The sequence below is a fragment of the Macrobrachium rosenbergii genome, chromosome 36 (genome assembly GCF_040412425.1).
Source record: "Macrobrachium rosenbergii isolate ZJJX-2024 chromosome 36, ASM4041242v1, whole genome shotgun sequence".
Taxonomy (NCBI): Eukaryota; Metazoa; Arthropoda; class Malacostraca; order Decapoda; family Palaemonidae; genus Macrobrachium; species Macrobrachium rosenbergii.
In genome coordinates this window covers 1,072,663-1,094,683 of record NC_089776.1, presented here as the reverse complement: position 1 = coordinate 1,094,683, position 22,021 = coordinate 1,072,663, and the positions used below count along the sequence as shown (strand labels likewise).

The 22,021-nt window shown below is 38.2% G+C and overlaps 2 protein-coding genes across 2 annotated transcripts; both read right to left on the bottom strand.

Annotated features, from left to right (window-relative positions):
• Window positions 1–639: 639 nt before the first annotated feature.
• On the bottom strand, window positions 640–4,682 carry LOC136856494 (uncharacterized). The gene is made up of 5 exons (XM_067134356.1): window positions 4,595–4,682; window positions 3,813–4,364; window positions 3,379–3,651; window positions 2,484–3,256; window positions 640–2,376 (listed from the first exon to the last, which is right to left on the bottom strand). The coding sequence occupies exons 1-5, from the start codon at window positions 4,680–4,682 to the stop codon at window positions 640–642; spliced, it is 3,423 nt and encodes a 1,140-aa protein (XP_066990457.1).
• Window positions 4,683–8,317: 3,635 nt separating this feature from the next.
• Window positions 8,318–10,527, bottom strand: LOC136856493 (general transcription factor II-I repeat domain-containing protein 2A-like). The gene is made up of 4 exons (XM_067134355.1): window positions 10,110–10,527; window positions 9,773–9,884; window positions 9,233–9,605; window positions 8,318–8,470 (listed from the first exon to the last, which is right to left on the bottom strand). The coding sequence occupies exons 1-4, from the start codon at window positions 10,525–10,527 to the stop codon at window positions 8,318–8,320; spliced, it is 1,056 nt and encodes a 351-aa protein (XP_066990456.1).
• Window positions 10,528–22,021: the final 11,494 nt, after the last annotated feature.

Sequence of the window (22,021 nt, the reverse complement as noted above, 5' to 3'; positions counted from 1 at the left end):
GCACTTTCAAGTAGGGCTGATGTATAAAATCCAAGGTGGCAGGGATCTCGAGCTCTTCCGCAAAACAGCACCACGAATGAACTGCCGAGTTATTTCTGCTGATTCCTGTTTCACCTTGGAAGAGAGACAACCAGTATTTAAACAACTGTCTAAAACAAGTTAAAACAACCAATCTTCATTACTGTAACAAGAATTCGTTGGTAATTACAGTTGGGTCTTTAACTCGGAAATCGCTATATACATACAAACATTACTTATTATGATGTAAATATAGTAATAACATAAATACTAAACAAATATATAAACACACTGTGACAATACCACCCCTTAAAAAAAGAAAATAACAATTTTCTGTACTTAACTTATATATCAGTTTCACATCTGCTCAAATAATCAGCTCCAACATTCTCTGAACCCTTTATAACTCTTATATTGAAGTGATATGGTTGTAAACTCAATGACCATCTCATTAATCTTGGATTTAATTCTCGAGCAGTCTGAAGATAAGCCAAGGGCTTGTGATCAGTCTCCAGAACGAAGGATCTTCCATACAAATAGACTGCGAACTTCTGAATCCCCAGACTATGGGCAAGGCACTTCTCCACGGCAGCATACTTAGTTTCCCTCAGTAGCAATTTTCTACTTGCATAAGCAATTGGACGCTTCACTCCATCCACTTCTTGCAGAAGTATGGCACCCAATCCAGAGTTCTGAAGCATCTGTACGTAATACGAATTCAGCCTGCAAATCTGGAAGTAAAAGAATAGGTTCGGCAGCAATTTTGTTCTTAAGAGAAACAAAAGCCCGGTCATGCATTTCATTCCACAAAAGGTCATTAGGCTGATTTTTCTTGGTGAGATCTGTAAGACCGGATGCGATGGTAGAGTAATTTGGAATGAATTTATGATAATAACCGCACAATCCCAAGAATGAACGTAATTCCTTCTTGGTCCTCGGATGTTTTGCACCAACTATTTTCTCCACTTTATCTTTAGTAGGCCACATTTTATTCTCGCCTACAACGTGTCCCAAATATTCAATTGAATACATGCCAAAGAAACATTTAGTAGGTTTAGCTGTTAGTCCAGATTTTTTTAGTCTCCTCAAAACTTCTTCTACAAGATACAAATGCTCCTCCCAAGTTTTGGAATGAACTATCAGATCATCCAGAAAAAAACTCACACCCTCTAAACCTGCAAATAAACTTCTCATCATCTTATTGAAAGTGGCTGGGGCATTCACAAGTCCAAATGGGAGCACTTTAAACTGGTACAGTCCTAAATCTGTTTGAAATGCAGTATACTGTTTACTATCCTCATCCAGAGGAATTTGCCAATATCCACGGGATAAATCCATCTTAGAGAAATATATACTTCCACTTAAGCTGGCAAATATCTGCTCTGGGTCACACATAGGTTCACTATCAAAAATAGTTAAGGCGTTCAGTCTTCTAAAGTCTAGACAAATTCGCTTTGAGTTATCAGGTTTCGAAACCACTACCATAGGGGCTGAATATGGAGAACTTGAAGGCTCAATAATATCCAAAGCCTTCATAGATTCTATTTCTGAATTCACATCCTTGCGTAAAGCATAGGGAATTTTGTAGGGTTTTACTTTAACAATTTCTTCTCTTACCAACCTGATTTGGTGTTTGATCACGTGAGTACGCCCGGGAATGTCCGACATTACCTCTCTGTAGTGGCTAAGGAGAGCCTCCAGATTCTGCTTCTGGTTTTCCTGCAATTCCTTATTCAGATTGGTTTGTTCCCAAGTAGGTGAAGGTCCAGCATCAGGCACTAGTAGGGGTGAGAAATCCTCCTGTGGATCCTCCTCGATCACTGCAATTGTACCTCCACTTTCTAGAACTTCTACAGAACTTTTATTTCTAGGAATGTAAGCTTTAAGCATGTTAGCATGATAAAGTTTCCTTTTCCCATTTATTTGAATTTCATAATCCATCTTCCCCCTCACACCAACAACAGGAAAAGGACCCTTCCACTGAAGTAACAATTTATTATTAGCCTTTGGTAATAGTAAGAGAACTTCACTGCCAATTTTAAATGTTCTATTTTTAGCCTTTTTATCATAAAAGAATTTATATTTACCTTGCGACTTCTTCAATTCTTCTTGGGCCAACTTACAAGTTTCTTCTAATCTTTCTCGGAGGTTGAATACATAATCGTAAGTAGTTCTTACCTCTTCCTCATTTCTCTCCTTGTCCCACAAATCTCTCAGAATAGCTAAAGGGCCACGCACCGTTCTCCCATATAATAATTCAAAAGGGGAAAACCCCATGCTTGCTTGTGGAGACTCTCGGTATGCAAAGAGAACTGCCGGCAGGTATCTATCCCAAGTAGTAGGTTGTTCAGCGCACATCTTTTAATCATAGATTTCAAAGTTCCATTGAACTTTTCAACTAGACCATTCGCCATCGCATGATAAGGGGTCGTAGGAAGATGCTTGATTGACAAAAGACCTCTAACTTCGTCCATCATCTGCGATGTAAATTGACTGCCTCTATCAGTCACCATTTCCTCAGGAACCCCGACTCTGGAAAAGAAACTCAACAAGGCACCAGCTACACGCTCCGTTTCGATAGATGGTAAGGCTATGGCTTCAGGATATCTGGTTGCATAATCAACCATGGTCAGTATATATTTGTTACCAGAACTACTTCTTGGCAAAATAGGTCCTATCAAGTCAACAGCTACACGTTTAAAAGGAGTGTCAATGAGCGGTACCTCTCCCAAAGGTACCTTCCCAACTTTTCCTCTAGGATAAGTTTTCTGACAAATGTCACACGACAGACAGAATCTCTTTACTGCTGCCCCAATACCGGGCCAGTAAAATTCCTGCCTTATTCTACCTAAGGTCTTCTCAGCACCCAAATGACCTCCAAGTATTCCTTCATGTGCCATGCTCATCATGCCCTCTCGAAGCTTAAACGGCAATACTAGTTGCTTGTGTTCAATACCTCGGTCTGAATATATTCTGAACAACAATCCTCTCTCAAAAACTGCCTTACCTTTTCCATCTCTAGTAATAGCTTTACCAGTTCTTGCATCATCTCGCAGAGCTCTTAAGCTTGGATCCTCTTCTTGCTCTTTCTTGATTTCCTTTGAATCCATGTCCCAAGAAATCTTAGAGTCTGACGCTTTCAGCTTTTGGAATGTAGATTTGGATTTCTGTGCTCCAGCTCTCGTTAATACAGCGCCGGATATGGGTTCCTCCAACCTTGTTGTTCCAGGGATGTTGCCTATAATGAGATCATAAAGAGGGTCATCCATGCACACACAGTAAAAAATGGTGATTGAATGTAAATTTCAGCCAAAGGATAAGTTTCTACTATATTCTTATTCATAATCCTACAGCTCTTACCAGTAAAACATTCAACAGGCACCAAGTCTTTTCTGGCTACGACAGTTGTACAACCAGTGTCCCTCAAAACTTTTACTGGGTTTCCGTATAAAATACCCTCCTCAACAGGCATATCAGAAGCAACACTTACCAACTCAGTGTGATCATTTTTAAACACTTTATTATTTATATCCGCAACAGGATCTTTAAAATTTCCTTTATGGCCCTTTCTGGTCCAATAAACAACTTCTCCTGCTGCAGCATGACCATTCTTCTTGGATCCTTTTGCATGTACTAGACAATTAGAAGCCTTATGACCCACTTGTCCACATTTATAACACTTAATAGAGGGTGGATATCTAATGGGTTTAGCCGTCTGCTCAGGAACCGCTTCCCAGATAAGTCAACTCTGTCACTACGTACTGTAGAAAAATATTTAGAATTATGAAATAAACCTCCATGAGCTTGAACATAACTTTCTGCTAATTCAATCACTTTGTTAAGCGATAATGGTAATCGCTCTCTCAAATGTACCCGCAACTGCCTGCCACAACTCTGCAAAAATTGCTCCATAAGAAATAAATCAGTTAAGCCTTCGCATGTCATTTCACACTTTGACATTTCAATCCACCTCTTTAAGAGATGTCTCAATCTAGATACAAACTGTTCAACTAGCTCATTCTTCTGAGGTTTAACTGACCGAAACTTTACTCTGAAACCTTCCTCAGTACAATCAAATCTTTTCATAAGTGATTCAGAAACTTTATTATAATCCAAAGCATCCTCAGGTGGAAGTCTAACGTAAACTTCCAAAGCTGCACCCTTTAAATGTGAACTTAGAATTATAGCCCAATCCTCTTTAAGCCACTTGGCTGCACTAGCAAGAACTTCAAACCTCCTAAGATATGCGTCAATATCATCTTTGTTTTCATCAAAATCAGGAATAGAAGGACCTTTAACTTTTACTCTTACCTGGTTACCTTCAGTGTCGGAACCTCCGGTATTAACTGGCGAGTCATTGATTTCTTTTGCAGTTTCAATTTCTCAATCTCCTGTTTTTGCAAAGATTCTTGTATATTATACAAATGAAGCTCATGAGCTCTATATCTCTCTCACTTTTTCACGGTCATATTCACGCTCTTTTCTCTTTCCTCACGTTCCTTTCTCTTTCCTCACGAGCAGCTTCTAGTTTTTCACGTTCTAATACTCGTTCCTTATCTCTAATATCTTAAAGCACTTTGTTCATCACTTACAAATCTTCTAAGTTCTTCGCCTTCATAACCAAGCTCTTTGCCGAGAGCTGTTAATTCCGCGATGGAAGACATAATTACCGACTGATTTTCAGATTACTCAATTTTAACACAATTTATCTTTTTAAACCACTGTCTACATCCTGACAAGGTCGCCAGATGTCACAAGTACTATTCACTAATTAATATATATTAAACACAAGCTATGTAATAGCACTTGAAGGTTCTTTTAGTCTTTTAAAAGATGTAGACGAAGTGGTGGTAAACAAGTATATGGGTTTTTTTTAAGTTTTAATTATAACATTTAGCAAAAAGATATCTAACATATAATTGATAATAAAAGTGAATAATATGGAACAGTCAAGTGAATATAATAAATGACAAACAAATATCAATAAGTAAAAACGGCCTTCATTTCATCAATAATGACTTTCACAACTTTCATAACACAAGTACCAATAAATTTACATACGTAACGAAAATAGAAAAATGCTTGCAATCTGATTTTACAATTATTATATATATATAAGCAATAGGTATCTTATTTAATAATATATATAATAGCAATAGGTATCTTATTTAATAATAACCAAAGTACAAGGAAAGCGGATACTGTCGTGCGGACGGTCACTTATCCCTTTTGCATAAGGCCACAACCCTCAAACATGCTTTCGTGCCTTCGACCGGCCAATAAACACTTCCTCTCGATCATAGCGATCAGTGCACATCATTTAACTCAAAACACCAAACACCAATACTTCGGTGCCGATAAACAACCAACACCGACGAAGAGCACTTTCAAGTAGGGCTGATGTATAAAATCCAAGGTGGCAGGGATCTCGAGCTCTTCCGCAAAACAGCACCACAAATGAACTGCCGAGTTATTTCTGCTGATTCCTGTTTCACCTTGGAAGAGAGACAACCTAAAGGAAGGATATTCTATCCCTTCCTCAAAGGCCCCCGTATTTAAACAACTGTCTAAAACAAGTTAAAACAACCAATCTTCATTACTGTAACAAGAATTCGTTGGTAATTACAGTTGGGTCTTTAACTCGGAAATCGCTATATACATACAAACATTACTTATTATGATGTAAATATAGTAACAACATAAATACTAAACAAATATATAAACACACTGTGACAACGAGTTGCCCCTGTCCAGTTCCGATTGTGTTCACGAAGCGATCAACCTCCAGGCTCAACCCCTGGTCTTGTTACAAGACTGGCTCAGCTTGAGACCAGTCCCGCCCCAGCCCTTGGTCACACTTGCAAGACTGGCTCAGCTTGGCTTGGCTCGCCCCGCCTGCCTCCCATCCACCGCATACCTCCCATTCTGGACTGCATTTGCACGATCGGCTTGGCTCGGCCCCACTTGGTTTTTTCTGAATCAGGTTCTCGGCTCTGTTTGAGTGAACTTTTTTGCCCTTCCCAGGAAAGCGCTTTGCCACGGCACAAGCACTCTTCTTTCCTCGCATAGCAGTAATCTCCTTCGGTTGATTATCGCTCATGGTCTGCCTCTCCTGCTGGTTTTACTGTTAGGACAGGTTGGGGTACTCTTTCTCCTCACTTGTTCTCTTTTCCTCTCAGTTGTTCTGAGAGGCACGAGATGGACAGAGAGAGCTCTTCGGAGTTCGGCTTTCTGGTGGTGCGTTGGGTGTTTGTCCCCCGATTGTCTCGTAGTACAACCAGGTAGCCGAGGAGGGTTTCATGGGATCTGTCAAGGCTTCATCCAAGGGCAGAGGCACAGGAGTTTCACGCTTTGGAAGCAGCGAGGGTCTTTCAAGTTGCGATCACCCTCGTTTTTCGGAGAACTTTGTGCCAATTCGTCAGCGCAAGGATCCCCGGGACAGGACCGCGACTCCCCCAATGAATAATAATCTTTACTTGCAACCCTTGCAGTTCCCGAGGGGCCGAGAGTGTCAGGGGCTGCCCTGTCCTTGCTTCCGAGAGCGTTCTCGCTTGGATGAACTCTTCTTCGGAGAAGGAGTTCATCCAGGTCGAGACACCAAGCTTCTCCCCTGCCTTGACAGAATATGAATTCTTCTTTCCTCGAAGAGTCTGGCCAACTGCAGTTCTGTGGACAATTCTGGTGCTAAGAAGGACTTTGTCCCAATTTGGATCTCCGGTTTCATAAGTCCTGAGTTGGCTCAACCCTTAGGAACGAACATTACTTGGTTCTGCCCCTCTCTTGCAGAGATTTGCCAGATACCTCGGTAATCAAGGTTCGTACCAGGGCACTGCCTTGTCCTCTGGACAGTGGCCAAGACCTTCGGGTCTTAGTCATCTCGACTCGACCTTGAATTAAAGCCACCCCCCTCTCAACTCCTATGAAGTGGCTTCAATAGAAGATTGAGGAACATAGCCTCTCCAACACTTCAGGATGAGTTTGATAACCATCTCTTCCCACCCTCTTTCCATATTGGGAGGAAGAGAGATCTCTTGAAAGAAGTATCGACCAGGAAGAAGTTCTCCTGACACTGCAGATTCCTGGATGAAATAAACTTATCAAGTCTCTGGAGCTGGCAGCGACATTGCTGAGACTTGGGAATGGTTTTTCAGGAGAAGGCTCAATTTCCCTTAGGTCTAGCAATTCTTTTCATCCCACTTCCTCTCCCGTGTCGATTCAGGAAATGCCAAGCTAGAGCTAATTGTCTCAGTATCCTGTCATCTTCCAGAAGCTTCCCCATGGGGAGAATGGAAGTCTTCTTCCATTCCTCCATCCTTCTTTCCTCTTAAAGTATGAGGAAGGATGTTAGGCTAATGCTTGATTGAAGGAATCTTGAATATCTCTTACATATTCCCTCACATCTTGTGTCTACTTATGATTCACGACGGGAATAGGCACACACCTGTAAGACTTTGTCTTAAAGGTGTGGGAAGACAATGTAGTACCTTCTCATCACCATCCTTGGCTCAAGAGCAGCCTTTGGCCTTCTGGGATTTCAGGATGAGTTTTGTGATATTCTTTGGTTCATTGAACAACAAACCACAATAGTGGCATCCACAAACAAGATAAGATCTTTTTTCCTCCTGTTCCATCTGTCGACATATGCAGGCAACTTTAGTGTTCTAAACTGTTTTTCGACATCTCAATTAGCCAGATGCATCCCTGGTGGGGATGCTTTTTGAGATTGGCCGTGGGTTTGAGTTATTGGGACGGAATGTGTGGGACAGAATGTGCTGCTCACTCGAAGATTGACAAATTATTGCTTGACTGAGAAATCCCTAGGGTCTCTCTGATTGCCTACCTGCACAAGTCGGTCAGGAGTTTTTTCGCTCCTTCATCCAGACCCAGGGCCTTTTTATTAGAGGCATGCCGTCTTTCTGGGAAACTTGATAGAATGCTTTTCCCTCTGTATTTGTCTATTTCGCTAGAGGTTCTCAAGCATTGCTCACCCTGAGTTACAGCCAAATGCCGGAAGACTTCGCCTCCCACCCGACCTGATAGCTGAGGCATTGACTGGCCTTGGCACAGAAGATGGAAGAAGAAGAGTTCTGCTTGACCCAACCTCCTGTAGCAGCTAGTGTTTGAAGTGCAGTTCTTTGGGCTTTGTTACATCCCAGTGTGTTTGGGACTGGGAGACCTTCCAGCTTCCCTTGCAAGCATACTTTTTTTGGAGTGTGAGCAGTTTTAGCTGGATATCTCTTGAAGTCCTCTGCAGCACTCCCAGGGACTGGAGCCGTCCACAGATGGTGGGTTTTGATGGTTATGAACTTTTCTTTGGGTCAGAGTCACTCTTGTAATTCTGGACTTCCTCATCTTCTCTGCTGAGGGTTACTTCTTTTCCTTTCATTTGTGAAGAACTAGGTGACTTGCAACCCAGTCTTCTATCTGAAGTTGCCTTCTCATTCAAGATTTGCTACGGATGAGCAGGTTACTGAGTCTTAACTGTGGAACTGTTACCTGGGCAGGTGAGTGAACTAAGAAATTTTCTACATTCCATGCTTAATGTTTCCAACAAGTCTTTTAGCTGAGATTGCCCCCACCTCCTAAAGGGACAATCCCTCATCTTAACAGGCCTTGGCCTAGAAGATGGAATTTTATAGGTAAAGGGGGATCAACACCTCGACTCCTCGGATGTAGTTAGGTCAGGTGGCAAACTTTTCAGTGTAAAGGGCCACATTAAAAAATAATTTTACTGGGCATGTTAGTATATTTTCCAGTATAATTGATATCTAAAATAGCCAAAATATATGGTTTTCAAAGCGGTTAAAATGCAATAAATTTTCATTTTTAGCATTGTAAAGACTAAAGACTATATGTAACATGAAAGGTAATTTATTTAGAAAAAAATTATTTTAGAATAAAATGTAACTTTTTAAGAAATAGAAAAATATATTTTTATTAATCAATAATTTAGAGTAGAACTTCAAGATAAACATATAAATTAACTAAAAAAAAATATATTTTATATATTTAGGGAGAAACTTCACATGAAGCATATTTGTTTGAAAACAAAGTAACTCAATTTAAAGACAAGAAATATTTTTATTGATATTTTAAAGCAGTAACTTCACATGAAACATAAATATTTATTAGACAAACAAAGTAGCTCAGCAACTGAGCAACAGAAGGATCAAATGACTCAGTGAGAATGATGCAACTGACTGCAATCATTTACCAGTTTGTTGAAATTAGGTGTCAAGTTGCTTGTACTGATTCTTAACACTGACTGAAGATTCGAGTCTGTGAGAAGTGACCTGTTCTTTGACTTGTTAACTTTCAATATAGAAAAAGTCTGCTCACATATGTAAGTTGATGCAAATATCACAAACATCTTTCTTGCAAAATTTTTCAGATTTTTAAACTTTTCTGAGTGCAGAGATGCATAAAACTCGACCAGTGGTTTATTTTCAAAGAGCCTCTTTAAAGAGTTGTCGGCTTGCAAATCAATCAGTTCTACCTGCAGTTCTTCAGCAGCTGTTTCAACGTCACAGGCAAAAGGTGAGCTGAGCAAATCAAACTGCCCTTCAATTGCCTTGAAATCAGCAAATCTTCTGATAAATTCATCTCTTAGAGCCATCAACTGGGAACTGTATTTGTCTGATAGTGCTTGTGTAACAGTTCGTGTTTTCAACAGAGGAAAATGAAAAAGTTTTGCTCTTTAAGCTGCTTGGCAAAAAGTTGAAGTTTCGATTGAAACGCTTTCACTTCCACATACAATTCATGTGCAAATAAACCTTTGCCTTGTAGTTTTGTGTTTAACTCATTCAGCTTTTGCATAATGTCTACAGCAAATGCAAAATCACAAACCCATTCGTCACACTCGTTTCCTTGAAAAGTCACAAGAAATGTCTTTCATATTAAAAAACATGACAACCTCTTCTTTAACGTCCCACATCCTCTTCAGTACTTTCCCCATACTTAACCATCGGATATTTGTGTGGTACAGCACATCAGTAAAATCAGCCTCGATGTCTTCCAAGAAGCTTCGGAATTGCCTGTGATTCAGTCCCGTGCTCTTATTAAGTTCACTGCACGCACCACTGGATCCATACCGTGTTTGAGTTTAAAAGATGATCTACAGAGGCTTTCTTGATGTATGATGCAGTGAAAAGACAACACACTGTGCGATGGAAAATCTTCTTTGATTTTATCATTCATCAAGGTCACAAGGCCACAGTGTTTGCCTATGAGTGAAGGAGCACCATCAGTTGTAATACTTGCCAATTTATCCAGGCTTAATCTAGACCTGATTAGACTGTTAATGACACTATTGTATAAATCTTTTCCAGTAACAGTGTCTTTGAGAGACTCCATAGATAACAATTCCTCTGTAATTTGAAGTTTTTCGTCAATTCCTCTGATATAAATGAGTACCTGGGCAGTATCCTGAATGTCATTACTCTCATCTAAAGCAATAGAAAACCACTGAAAACTAACACTGGCTGTTAACACCTGTTCTTGAATATTCATTGCAATTGCATCTGTGCGACGAACAATAGTTCTTCGTGACAGAGATATGGCTTCCACTTTGATATGACTTCAGGACACACAACACTGACAGCATCAACCATGCAATCTTTAATAAATTTGCTTCTGCAAATGACTTATTTTGCTTTGCAAATTTATTTGCCAATACAAAACTTGCCTTTGTCGCATTCCTTTGTAAAGATGAAGTTTTTTCAAACACATTTTGTTGTTGCTTCAAACTTTTCATCAGATCAGTTGCCTTCTTTTGCAGTTCTTGCTTTGATAAATTGCTTCCAAAGTTGGTGTGCTTGGTTTGAAAGTGCCGTTTCAAATTGTATTCCTTGAAAACAGCAACTGTATCATGACCAATCAAACATACAGCTTTAACTCCGACATCAGTAAAGAAATACCTTTCAGTCCACTCTTTGTTAAATACTCTGCATTCGTCTTCAATTTTTTCGCTTTTAGATGGCTTCGAATCACTCATTTTGGGTAAAGTTTGAAAGATAATAAAAGCTGTGCTGAAATAAAATGTCCAGCGTCTTCTCTCTCTGGAATCTGCCAGGACACTGAAATGATTGAATATAAGGCAATAAAATCGTTGGCGCAGTAACAAAGTTACAACGTGACTAAAACGCGTTTTGTACCACGATTGAGATTTAATCCCACTGGCCACTGGTAGCAAACGTGTCCGATACACGCTCCACTCACGCATACGCCCATCCCAGATGCCGAGCTGCATCTTTATTCAACGATGGCCAAATTATAGATTAAAAAATGAATAAATAAATAAATAGAATAAGAAAATTAAAATCATGAAAAAATCTATTTCCGTCTGGTAAAAAAAAAATGAGTGAGAAAGGATGCAAATAAAATAGAGAAAAAATGCAAGATAGAGAGACAGAGAGATAAAGAAGCAGAGAGAAAGAGATAAAGAAGAGGTCAGGCAAGAGAATAGCCATTTTGTCCGTAAGAAAAGGGCAGGGAAAGAAATAGAGTGAGTGAGAACAATTTTCCGATTACTCACATTCCGATTTTAAAATACTGGTTATAAAATCCTTTTGGACATTCAATATTCAATATTTGGAGGGCCGCATGAATTCCATTGGAGGGCCGCATGCGGCCCACGGGCTGTAGTTTGCCCACCCCTGTCGTAGGTGGACTCCGAATCCTTCGGCATCTGTTGTCGGGTTCGAGTCCTTCTTGTTCGCCTCCTCCTTGGGCTTTGTATCGATGATCCAGATCATTTGTTGCTTTGTCCTTTTGGCAGTTATGGTACTTTCCGAAAAGGCTCAACACTCCTAACCTGGTTGTCATTGACATTTTTGCTAGTACTCTCTCTTCCAAGGAAGAAGTGCCTAAGGACACATCTTCCTCCTGTCTTCATGAAGTGATCGAAGGAGGTACTCGGCAGCTAACGACGACGATACCAGTACCCTTCACCTGAGAGCTCATGAAGCCGATGGCTTGGTCCATTCCTTGCATTGCGGAACTTTCTGTCAGGCTGGAAGCAAGAGGTGATCTCATAGACGACACTTGCCTTCCTATGGTCTTGCCCACAGGCCCTTGGCACCTTTTTTCCTTGGCCCTGTGGTGGCTGCTCAGCAAGTTGTGTTTTCTTACCCGGCTCCTTGAAGAGGACGAGTAGCATCTCGCCTAAGGTGTTGGTTCTGGAAGTGAGAAGGATACCGAGAGTGACTGGCCTCTCTTCCTCCTCCTTCCCCGTCCTTTTACTTCTCCTTCGGGATGAGAATAGGACTCGAACCAATAGCTGCTGGAACTGGCACTGATGCGGTAAGACTACACATCGAGCACCCATTTTATTTTTCTCCTAGAATCATAGAAGCAATTCCACTCCTTCCTCTAGCAAGGGGAGGAAGGAGATTCTGGCAATAAGAGAAACCCTATCTCAGCTTTTCCTTACTATCTTCGACTATAAGATTCTTCCAGCCTATTTCATGAGAGTCATGTTTTCTCACTCACGCAAAAAGGTCCAGTATCTGACATTTGATCTTGCAGTTCCTACACTCCGATCAGTATGTCAGAGGCTTGGGTACTCCTCCTCGTTCTTTTGACTAAGAGGAGTAGCCCAGGTGTGCAGAACTCCAGTCAGTTCAGGAGTCTCACCCAGATTCCTCCCTCCAACCAGTGAGTCTTCCTAATGTAAAGGACCGAGGGTTTGTATATCGTGTTGGAACAAATCACAATTTTTGAAAGTAAATTGTATTTTTCTAACTATACAAACCTGAGGTCCTTTACATTACATATGCCCACCTCATGCCACCCCTCAATCTGAACCTGGACCGAAAGGCAAACTGGAATGTTCACATGCGGGCAGGCGGGTATTCCTGTCTACCTGGCGGTAGTTACTGCCTAACCACCTTGCTCAAGAGTTTAACGGCTGTTTCCAGCCTACGCTGAAAATAATTCCTAAAGTAAAGGACCTCAGGTTTGTATAGTTAGGAAAAATACAATTTACTTTCAAAAATTGTGATATTACGGGACTGACGGCTTGACATGTGCATTTAAAATCCTGAACATAATATCCCATTGAAGGCAGTACTGAGTAGATCACAGTAAACATATTACTATGTGGGTGACGCTTAAGAGGCTAAGGGACCTTACTAGGAAAACTCTGTTCCTAGTAGCGTGAGCGACTGCCAAGAGAGTCAGTGAGCTTCAAGCTTTGCCTACAAAGGTTGGATTCTCTCAAGGTAATGCAATCTGCTCATTTACCTTAGGATTCTTAGCTAAAAATGAGTCCCCTGCCAACCCCAGGCCTCTCTCATTCGTTACTAAAAGTCTAATAGATATCTTAGGTCCGGACGAAGAAGAAAGAGCCCTTTGCCCAGTAAGGGCATTAAGATACTACTTACTGAGAACGGAAAAGATCTGTGGGCCATCAAGCAACCTTTGGAGTTCAGTTAAGGATCCTCCTCGCCTCTCTTGATAAATGCCTTGGTGTTTTTCATTAAGGATTTATTTCTAGAAGCACACTCACAAATTAATGAAGATACATTGCCCATAGTGAAAGTCAGAGCGCATGAAGTGAGGGCAGTTGCCACGTCCCTGGCTTAGAGGCATAATTTGTCTATTGCCCCTATCATACAAACAACATTTTGGAAATGCAAATTGGTGTTTGCAGCTCATTATTTGCATGACATTGAAACTGTCTATGAAAATTACAGTACCTTGGGTCTTTATTTCGATTACTGGTGCCCAGGGCAGGGGAGACTTGAATATTCTTTGTATGCAATCTGACACTCCTTTGCAACAAAGGAATCCTGCTATGTAGCAGGCGACTCCTGGCTACACTGCCACACTGCTATGCGTTGAGATGAGTGCCATCCAGTGGCAGTACTTTCCTGTAGCAGCTCCCTCGACAGGTAAGGATCCAGCAAGCATTTTAACTAATGCTAGCAATAATTCTATTTCTTTACATTACTAATTTTAATGTATTAGGATAGATAACCCGTGCATCCCACCTCCTATAATGTGGGATTCAGCTATGTAATTACTTGGTAAGTAGCTTATACAGGTAGTGCTCGAGTTACGATAATTCGCCTTACGATATTTCGAGTTTACGATGGGGTTAGCAGTTAATACCGACATAACAATATTTAGAAAATATTTAGGTTTCTCACGGGTGCAGGCAGCAGCGTACAATCAGGCAGCGAGAGAGACCAACTTACCATCTCTTTATTCCATTTTCTAGTTAAAAAAGTAAAAGAGAATGATAAAGGTATTGTTAGTAACATTATACTCCTTTGTAAATGTGTACAGCCATAAACAACTGAACTAGAAACTGTTGTTTTGCTAATAATCGAATCGGATAACAACTGTTTTGCTTGTATTTCAACCACTGTACGGTTAAACAATTACTGTAGTTATGTTACAAATGACATTAAGTACAATAGGACTGATATATTTTTTACACTATACCCTTATTCGCTTTGGAGAAAAGATCGGCAAGGAAATATACTGCTACAGTAACTTTTAGCTGCAAGTTGTAGCTGCAGCTGAGAAAACAATGTTCAAGCTGCTAATGACTAAATTATCTTGCATCAGCAACATGGATGAAACTCGACCGTAAATGAAGTTGGAGGATAAAAAGATAAATCACGTAAAGCTAGGATTATGATGAAATCAAGAGAAAATAGCGAACAGAATCTTGACTTTTTTTTACACAACAAACATGCCCCCAAAACGGGCAGCTGCGATTCCTACGAACATCATCCATTAACAAAAAAATAGAAAAATAATTTCACAACGAGACATATTTAAGTTATATTTCAATTTAAAAACACTTTGTATAATGAAAAATATCCTTGTTCCAAATAAATAAAGTATCTATATTCATTTATGCTAACTAGAAGCAAGAAAAGCGCTCTGAACTGAGTTAAATGCGGTGAAGTAAACACTGCGTCATCGATTCCCAAAACAAAACATTGATCGCATTTTATAATACAAAAGCAATATGAGAATATACACAATTGGATACAGAGTAGTAAAGCATAACCTTTTAAAAGATCCATGGAAAAGATGCACATTCGTTATGTTGATGTTTGTATAATACTGTGTTAATATGTGACTAGAGAGTTCAGTATAATGTAGGCTAGGCTACCATATATGTAGCGTATACGATATACCATAGTGTAGGCTAAGCCTTGTTTGTTATTGAATTTCTCTTTATACTGAATTATCATAAGTCAATCTGCATTGAACCTGCAGAATTAGCTGACACTAATAATTACTATACCTGGTTATGTACAGAGTATACTGTTTAGTGTAGGCTAGGCTACCATATATGTACAGATGATACTTATTACCCTAGTGTAGGCTAGGCCTAACATAAACAAGACATAAACATAAACAAAAACATTAAAAAGGCTGTATATACCCAAGTCTGCGACTGGCTGGAACCAGACCATGGTAACAGTCTTCAGTTTTGCCCTATATTGCTGACTAGGCTGGGCTAGGCTATCTCATTATATCCTAGGTAGTCACTCGGGCTACACACCCCAATTCATCCTCTTTCTACTAGGATAGGCTATTAACTTCACATCTGCAATTCCAATTCTGCTCTATACATACTCCATTGTAATCATACCTCACTTGGCATTCTTGTAGGGCCTGACGGGCTATCTGACCTAGCCTAGATGAGGTCCGGCCCTATGATAGACTTAAGTTACAAACTTGCCGGCCCCGGCAATTTGATGACGAGATGTATGCAGTATCGAAATGAATAGTGCAGGTGGCAACATAATTCTTGTAATGGTGGATTAAAGTAGACTACCCCGTTTACCCTTGGGAGGGATATTTAGGCTACCTTAACTGACTACCGTGGGATTTAGGGTACTCGATCTGCACCAATACCTACATTAGAATCGTTAGCTTCATTTAGCTTCTACTATTTTGAAATTATGTACAGGTCTGGTCATTTCTGTCCTTATCTCACAGCTTACAGCAATGTCATGACGGCCACAGAAGATACTGATGTTTTTGAAAACTATTCGGACAGTGCAATATCAATGTTGACTATACATTCACAACTGCAGACGAGAGCATTGTTTACCTGCGTAGTGGCGCAGAAAATAAAGTTGACGCTCGGAGAGCGTATTGATTGTTCGAAAAACATCTCTTTAAACACTGTAATTTTCGTAAATATGGCAAAAAAGAAAAAGTGCAAAAGAAGCTTAGTGCTTTTGATATTTCTTATTCTGTGTTAAGCAGAGTGGTAGCAGACACAAATACTCTACCAAAAAATTTAGTCGTTAAAAACATAAACTTTCTTTCTTTTAAATATACTATGTGTAATTCAAGAATGGTGTTGGCTTATGCCAACACGCAGTCCTGCATTTCACAGTAGCTCATATAATTGGATACAGTGACAATTTAGATGTTCCTTGTGAGATAGTCAGCTTATCACAAGGACATTCAATCAGTGCATAATTTGAATCTCGAAACATTTTTTCCTCTTCGCGTTTTCATTTTTCAGATATCAAATTAATTTTTGAAAGCCTTGTCCACCTTCTCCTGGTCCATCAGGCGGGCTGCTTTCTGTATGTCAATTATGGCTCATAGTTTTCTTGTTTCTTTACTTTCTAAGGCACGGATGCTTTAGAATGCTCTTTATTTTGGATTGGCAAAACCTGTTATTTGTTTGTTGTACTGTACTGCCTGTTTTTCTATATAAGCTTTTTTTTCAACTATTATTTTTTTCTTTTGCATTACAGAATTGCTACTTCACCATTATGCTATGTTTAGTATATAGCCATTAAAATATGACGATTTGTCATATCCTCAGTGAGCTATTGTTCTGGTACTACCTACAATAGTTCTTAAACCACACCTAGTAGAATTTCGACAAACATTATTTAAATCACTTGATCCACGAGGTTACGATTATTTTTAATAATATTAACTATAACCTGTATCTATTGCGTAATATAGAATCCGTGCAAAGGACGTGGGTATGACTTACCACACTTAGTAGACACCTTTGGGAAATGTCTCGTGCTGACACAAAGCCAGCATATATAGCAACCATCTAGCTAGGACATAGAATTTCAGACTTGGAGGTTTCGTAGGAATCGAATAAGTGAGTGAGGTTGGTGACACATTTGTGGATGACTTTTGGCTCCTATTGACACCTTGATAAAGATCTGAGATGGTATTTAGAGTCAGTAAAGTATGCATGTAAAACTTTCCTCCATTTGCATCTCATAATTTTATTTTAGATTCATGGTGTTTCTGTACCTTGCAATAATTAAATTCTTAGTCAAATTTAGATAATTGTGTTTTATTCACTCTACTACTTTTTTGTATATTTACATACACATTATATATATATATATATATATATATATATATATATATATATATATATATATCTATCTATCTATCTATCTATCTATCTATCTATCTGTCTATCTATCTATCTATCTATCTATCTATCTATCTATCTATCTATCTATCTATATATATATATATATATATATATATATATATATATATATATATATATATATATATATATATATATATATATATATATATATATATATATATATATATATATATATATATGAACATTAATTCCTTCTCGACAGTGCCAAACTCAAGTGGTCTGATAATGTATATTCTGTACAAACCATTTACTCCTGTCCGATATGAAAGTCATTTCCAAAGTAATCACTTTTTTGTGTATGAGAGAGAGAGAGAGAGAGTATTTAGTGAAGTGCAGAAGGGGCATGGCCTTATCCTGATGTATTTATTTGTTATTAATTTGGCTGCTTTATTTAATCAAGCCTTGCAACTTCTTCAGATAATATTTTGCCAGACCATCATGACCGTAACAGTAGTCTAGTGATTACATCTGTTGTAAGCATTTTTATTTATCCATGATTATTTACTTAAGAAGGGTCAGATTCTTAGGTAATTTCGTTTATCGTACTACGATTGGAATTTGATGTCATATTTAGATGTTCATCAAATATCAGTCATTTTTCCCCCACTTTGTTATCTATTTGTACTTTTGAGTTTTCCCGACTGTTTTAGAATAAAACTTTTTTGGGTTTCTTTGTGGTCCTATTAATATACACTGTTTCATATCCATTTAGTTTCGAACTGTTTCTGTTCACCTAACTCTATATCATTTTTCCCGTTCCCTTTAATGATCATAGCTCGTGGATGGTTATTGAATGGTGTGCATTGGTTCAGTTTCCATTGTCGTCGATGAAACGTTTGAACACCATTGTCCCTCCGTTATCTCAGCCTAGGCAAAGGCGCTTTTAAAACAACCTCACCGGCATGAGAAATCTCTTTCCGTGTTTCGTGATGCCACTGTCATGGGTGCTGTGCGCCTCAAGAGCTAGGTACAGAGCATTAAAATATTATAACTGATTATAATGACTTCCGTATTTAACTCATATCATTTAGAGATGATGACTACAACAATTGTTACTTGTTCATTTACATCATAAGCTGGTGTTTTCCTTTTTCTCCAGTTTTCAATTCTAGTTGATTTTACATATCACCATAGTCGACATGCTGTATATATAAATCTAGCAGTTTCCTGTTAGCAAGATTTTTTGTGTTTACTATCATGCATTAAGTACTTTTTTAAACATATTTAGTGGTCCCATAACCCAGTCTAATTAGGTTCCATGAAGACTGGGTTAATCCCTAGTCAAGATTAACACTTTTATAGGGTGCCATGTCTCTCTACCTTTGACTGCCAGAGGTAACCACGCAAATATATGTTGGTCCCTAAGGTCAATCCTTTAATTGCTTTGGGTTCTCGTGTATGAAGAAATGTCTGGTACCTGTCTCTTCATTTCTGCACAAATATTACCACTTATTCATATAGTCATGAACTCTTAATTACTGGCTTGTGCCACTTCATTCCGTTAATTAGTTTCTCAGTTGTCTTTTTCACCTTCCAAGGCGTTTTGTTTCTAAAGCCATTTTTCCTTTACCTCTATTTTCAGTGTTTTCGTGTGATAATTCCTCAATTATTTTTTTCATTATATTTATTGCATCAATACTTTATCTCCCCGAGATTGTCTTATGTGGTCTGCTTTTAAATCTCCCACAGCATGAATTCTAAATAAAAATTACCATCTTAAAAACCCTTATATGTTTAAACTTTGTTATTGTTGATCATGGCGGCTGCAATGTACCAGTAAATGTTCTTCCTGTAACCCCAATCTGCTATTCAAACATTTTCCTGACTCGCCTTTTTCAATAGATAGCCATGCAAGATAGACATGAGGGCGTAGGAATCAGAATAAAAAACAAACAAATACAGCCACACATATATATATATATATATATATATATATATATATATATATATATATATATATATATATATATATATATATATATATATATATATATATATATATATATATATATATATATATATATATATATATATATATATAGAGAGAGAGAGAGAGAGAGAGAGAGAGAGAGAGAGAGAGAGAGAGAGAGAGAGAGAGAGAACTAGGGCTAATATACCAACTAACATTACCTTTGGAGTAATAATTTCCCAGTTCAACTGAAATACTGTAGAATGTATGAAAGGATATAACTTTATATTTAACTGCCAGCTTTTTGTTATAAAACTGCCACATAATGGCTTCCCCTCTTTGCTTACAATGAAATTACTAAAATTTAGTTGTGCAAAAACTAAGCCTATTTACAATCATAATTTTGATAAAAACTTGTCATAAATTCTGGCAAGGATTTGCATGAAGGAATACTAATTTTGAAAATACTGATTTATTAATGATGTAACTTTCACCTTCAGATACTTTAATGGTTGTATGAAGGAACTATGATCTGTTAACTACCATGTGGTCATTTTTAATGCTCTCCTTTGATCATTTTTCCTTTATTAATTGTTCACTCTACTAATCTGTCTGACTTGTTAATTAGCTTAGATTTATATTTCAAACTTTTGCAACTGTTCACTGCAGTTTCTATTTTCTTTCCACTGAAGGGGAAAATGAAGTAAATCACAAATATTGGGCAAGCTATGTAATCTTTGTAAGGATTTTCATAAGATACTTAAAATGACAGACTACTAAGAAAAAGATTGGCATTAAAAAGGCAAAGGGTACCAGAGTGACACTGTGATCAAATGATGATTTTCTCCTTATAATACAAGATCTAAAATGAAAATAATGGCAGGCTCATCTGTATTCAAGACAAATAATTGCATCTTTCAAGGAAAACATTGGGCCCTATCTTGTTTATTATAATAAAAAATAAAAGAGGACAGTACAGTACAAAGGATGGTAGAAATCGAGCATAAAAGCTACAGTAAGCAGATGATCTAGTGTTACCAGCAAAACAAAAGTTTAAAAGGTGGAACAGTAGAATAGAGTAGAGAGGACTGAAAATTGATGAAGCACAACTAATCTTATGTGCTGTAGATGAAGTAAGGAAGAAAGTTCAGCTAAGAAAGTGGCTGTGTGGATGCTGTGAGGGGTATGGAGGTGAATGCAATATTATGCATCAAATGTAACTTATGGTGTCACAGGAACTACCCAGGTTTGCAAAACTGTTAAACGGAAATGATTTTTGATGTTTGAAATGTATTAGAAAAGTTGACATTTAAACAAGGAAAATATTACCATATTACAGTGTAAAGAAAGGACTTAGAGAAGCTAGAACAACACACTGCATTGTGAAGCCAGTAGTGAAATGACAATATATTAGTGAAGATACTGTACAAGGAATATTCTGGCCAAATTGGAAGGCAACTGTGGGACCATTGGTAAATAAGCCCATCCTATTAGCGATTAGAACAAAACTCTACATGTACAATGCTTGTACCTATATCCTAGTCAGACCCTGGAGACCCTGGTGGTATTTTGAAGGGGGGAACTATTGCTGAGATTATGAACAGAGTAGTCTGGATAAAACATATTACAAATGAAAAGTTGATGAAACGTGCAATGTCCATGGGCTGAAAAATGAACTGAAATCAAAGACTAAGGTGATTTGGGCATACAGTGAGAAAAGATGAGGAAAAGTCAGTATAAGATATAAAAGCAGGACAAAACCTAATAAGAGAGTCCTTAATATTAAGGTGAAAGACACACAAGACCTTGGCCAGATGGGAGTTCAGGTTGACAGGGCAAAAGGCATTGGTGGAGAGAAATCACTACACATCTAAACTTATAATGGAATAAGTTAACGATGGTGATGAAGATGTTGTTAAGTACTATACTGTATTGTTAAATCTCACTTCATCATCCCAAATAAAAGTTGTGAATATGCACTGATCAGGAGGCATATATTTGTTATGCAAAATCTCAGTTGCAAACATTTCTACCACCTATATTATTTGTTTAGTGGACTTCACAAATGGGGTTGAATTTATTGTTACTTCTACCTCTGGTCAAGTGATCCTTTCTTACATGCTTCAAGATTGTTTTCATTTATTTTCCTTGACATCATTTCCTTTATGTATTAGGTTTTCCAAACAGAAAGGTACTGAGAGCTAAACATGCATTTCAAATTATAACATCTTTTGATGTCTCTCTTGTTAAGCTGCTCTCTTAACATTTATTTCTTACTTGTTCAATGTTGCTATTATTGACTTTTTCCAGTTTTTTAACATAAGTTTCTTGGAAGGAGAACTTGAACCTAATACTGTAATTTCTAATTTAATTCCTTCAAGGTCATGCCTGTTCTTTTGTCATCAATATTGTATTGCAAGTATAAATTAGACATTCTTTCAGTATAGTATGGTGGTTTGAATCATATTTGATATATTTTGTTGAGGCAGATCCATGCAACATAGCTTCACACTATTTCTACACTATTGGGACTTTGGTAAGGTTTCGATCTCTGCTACAATTTGTGAGGCTTCTTTTTATTCAAGGGTGTAATTTTTGTTGTTGTCAAACTTCTTGTCAAGGGAATCAATCATCATAATTCTACATCTGTTAATTGGATCTTCTACATCTTATCTTTG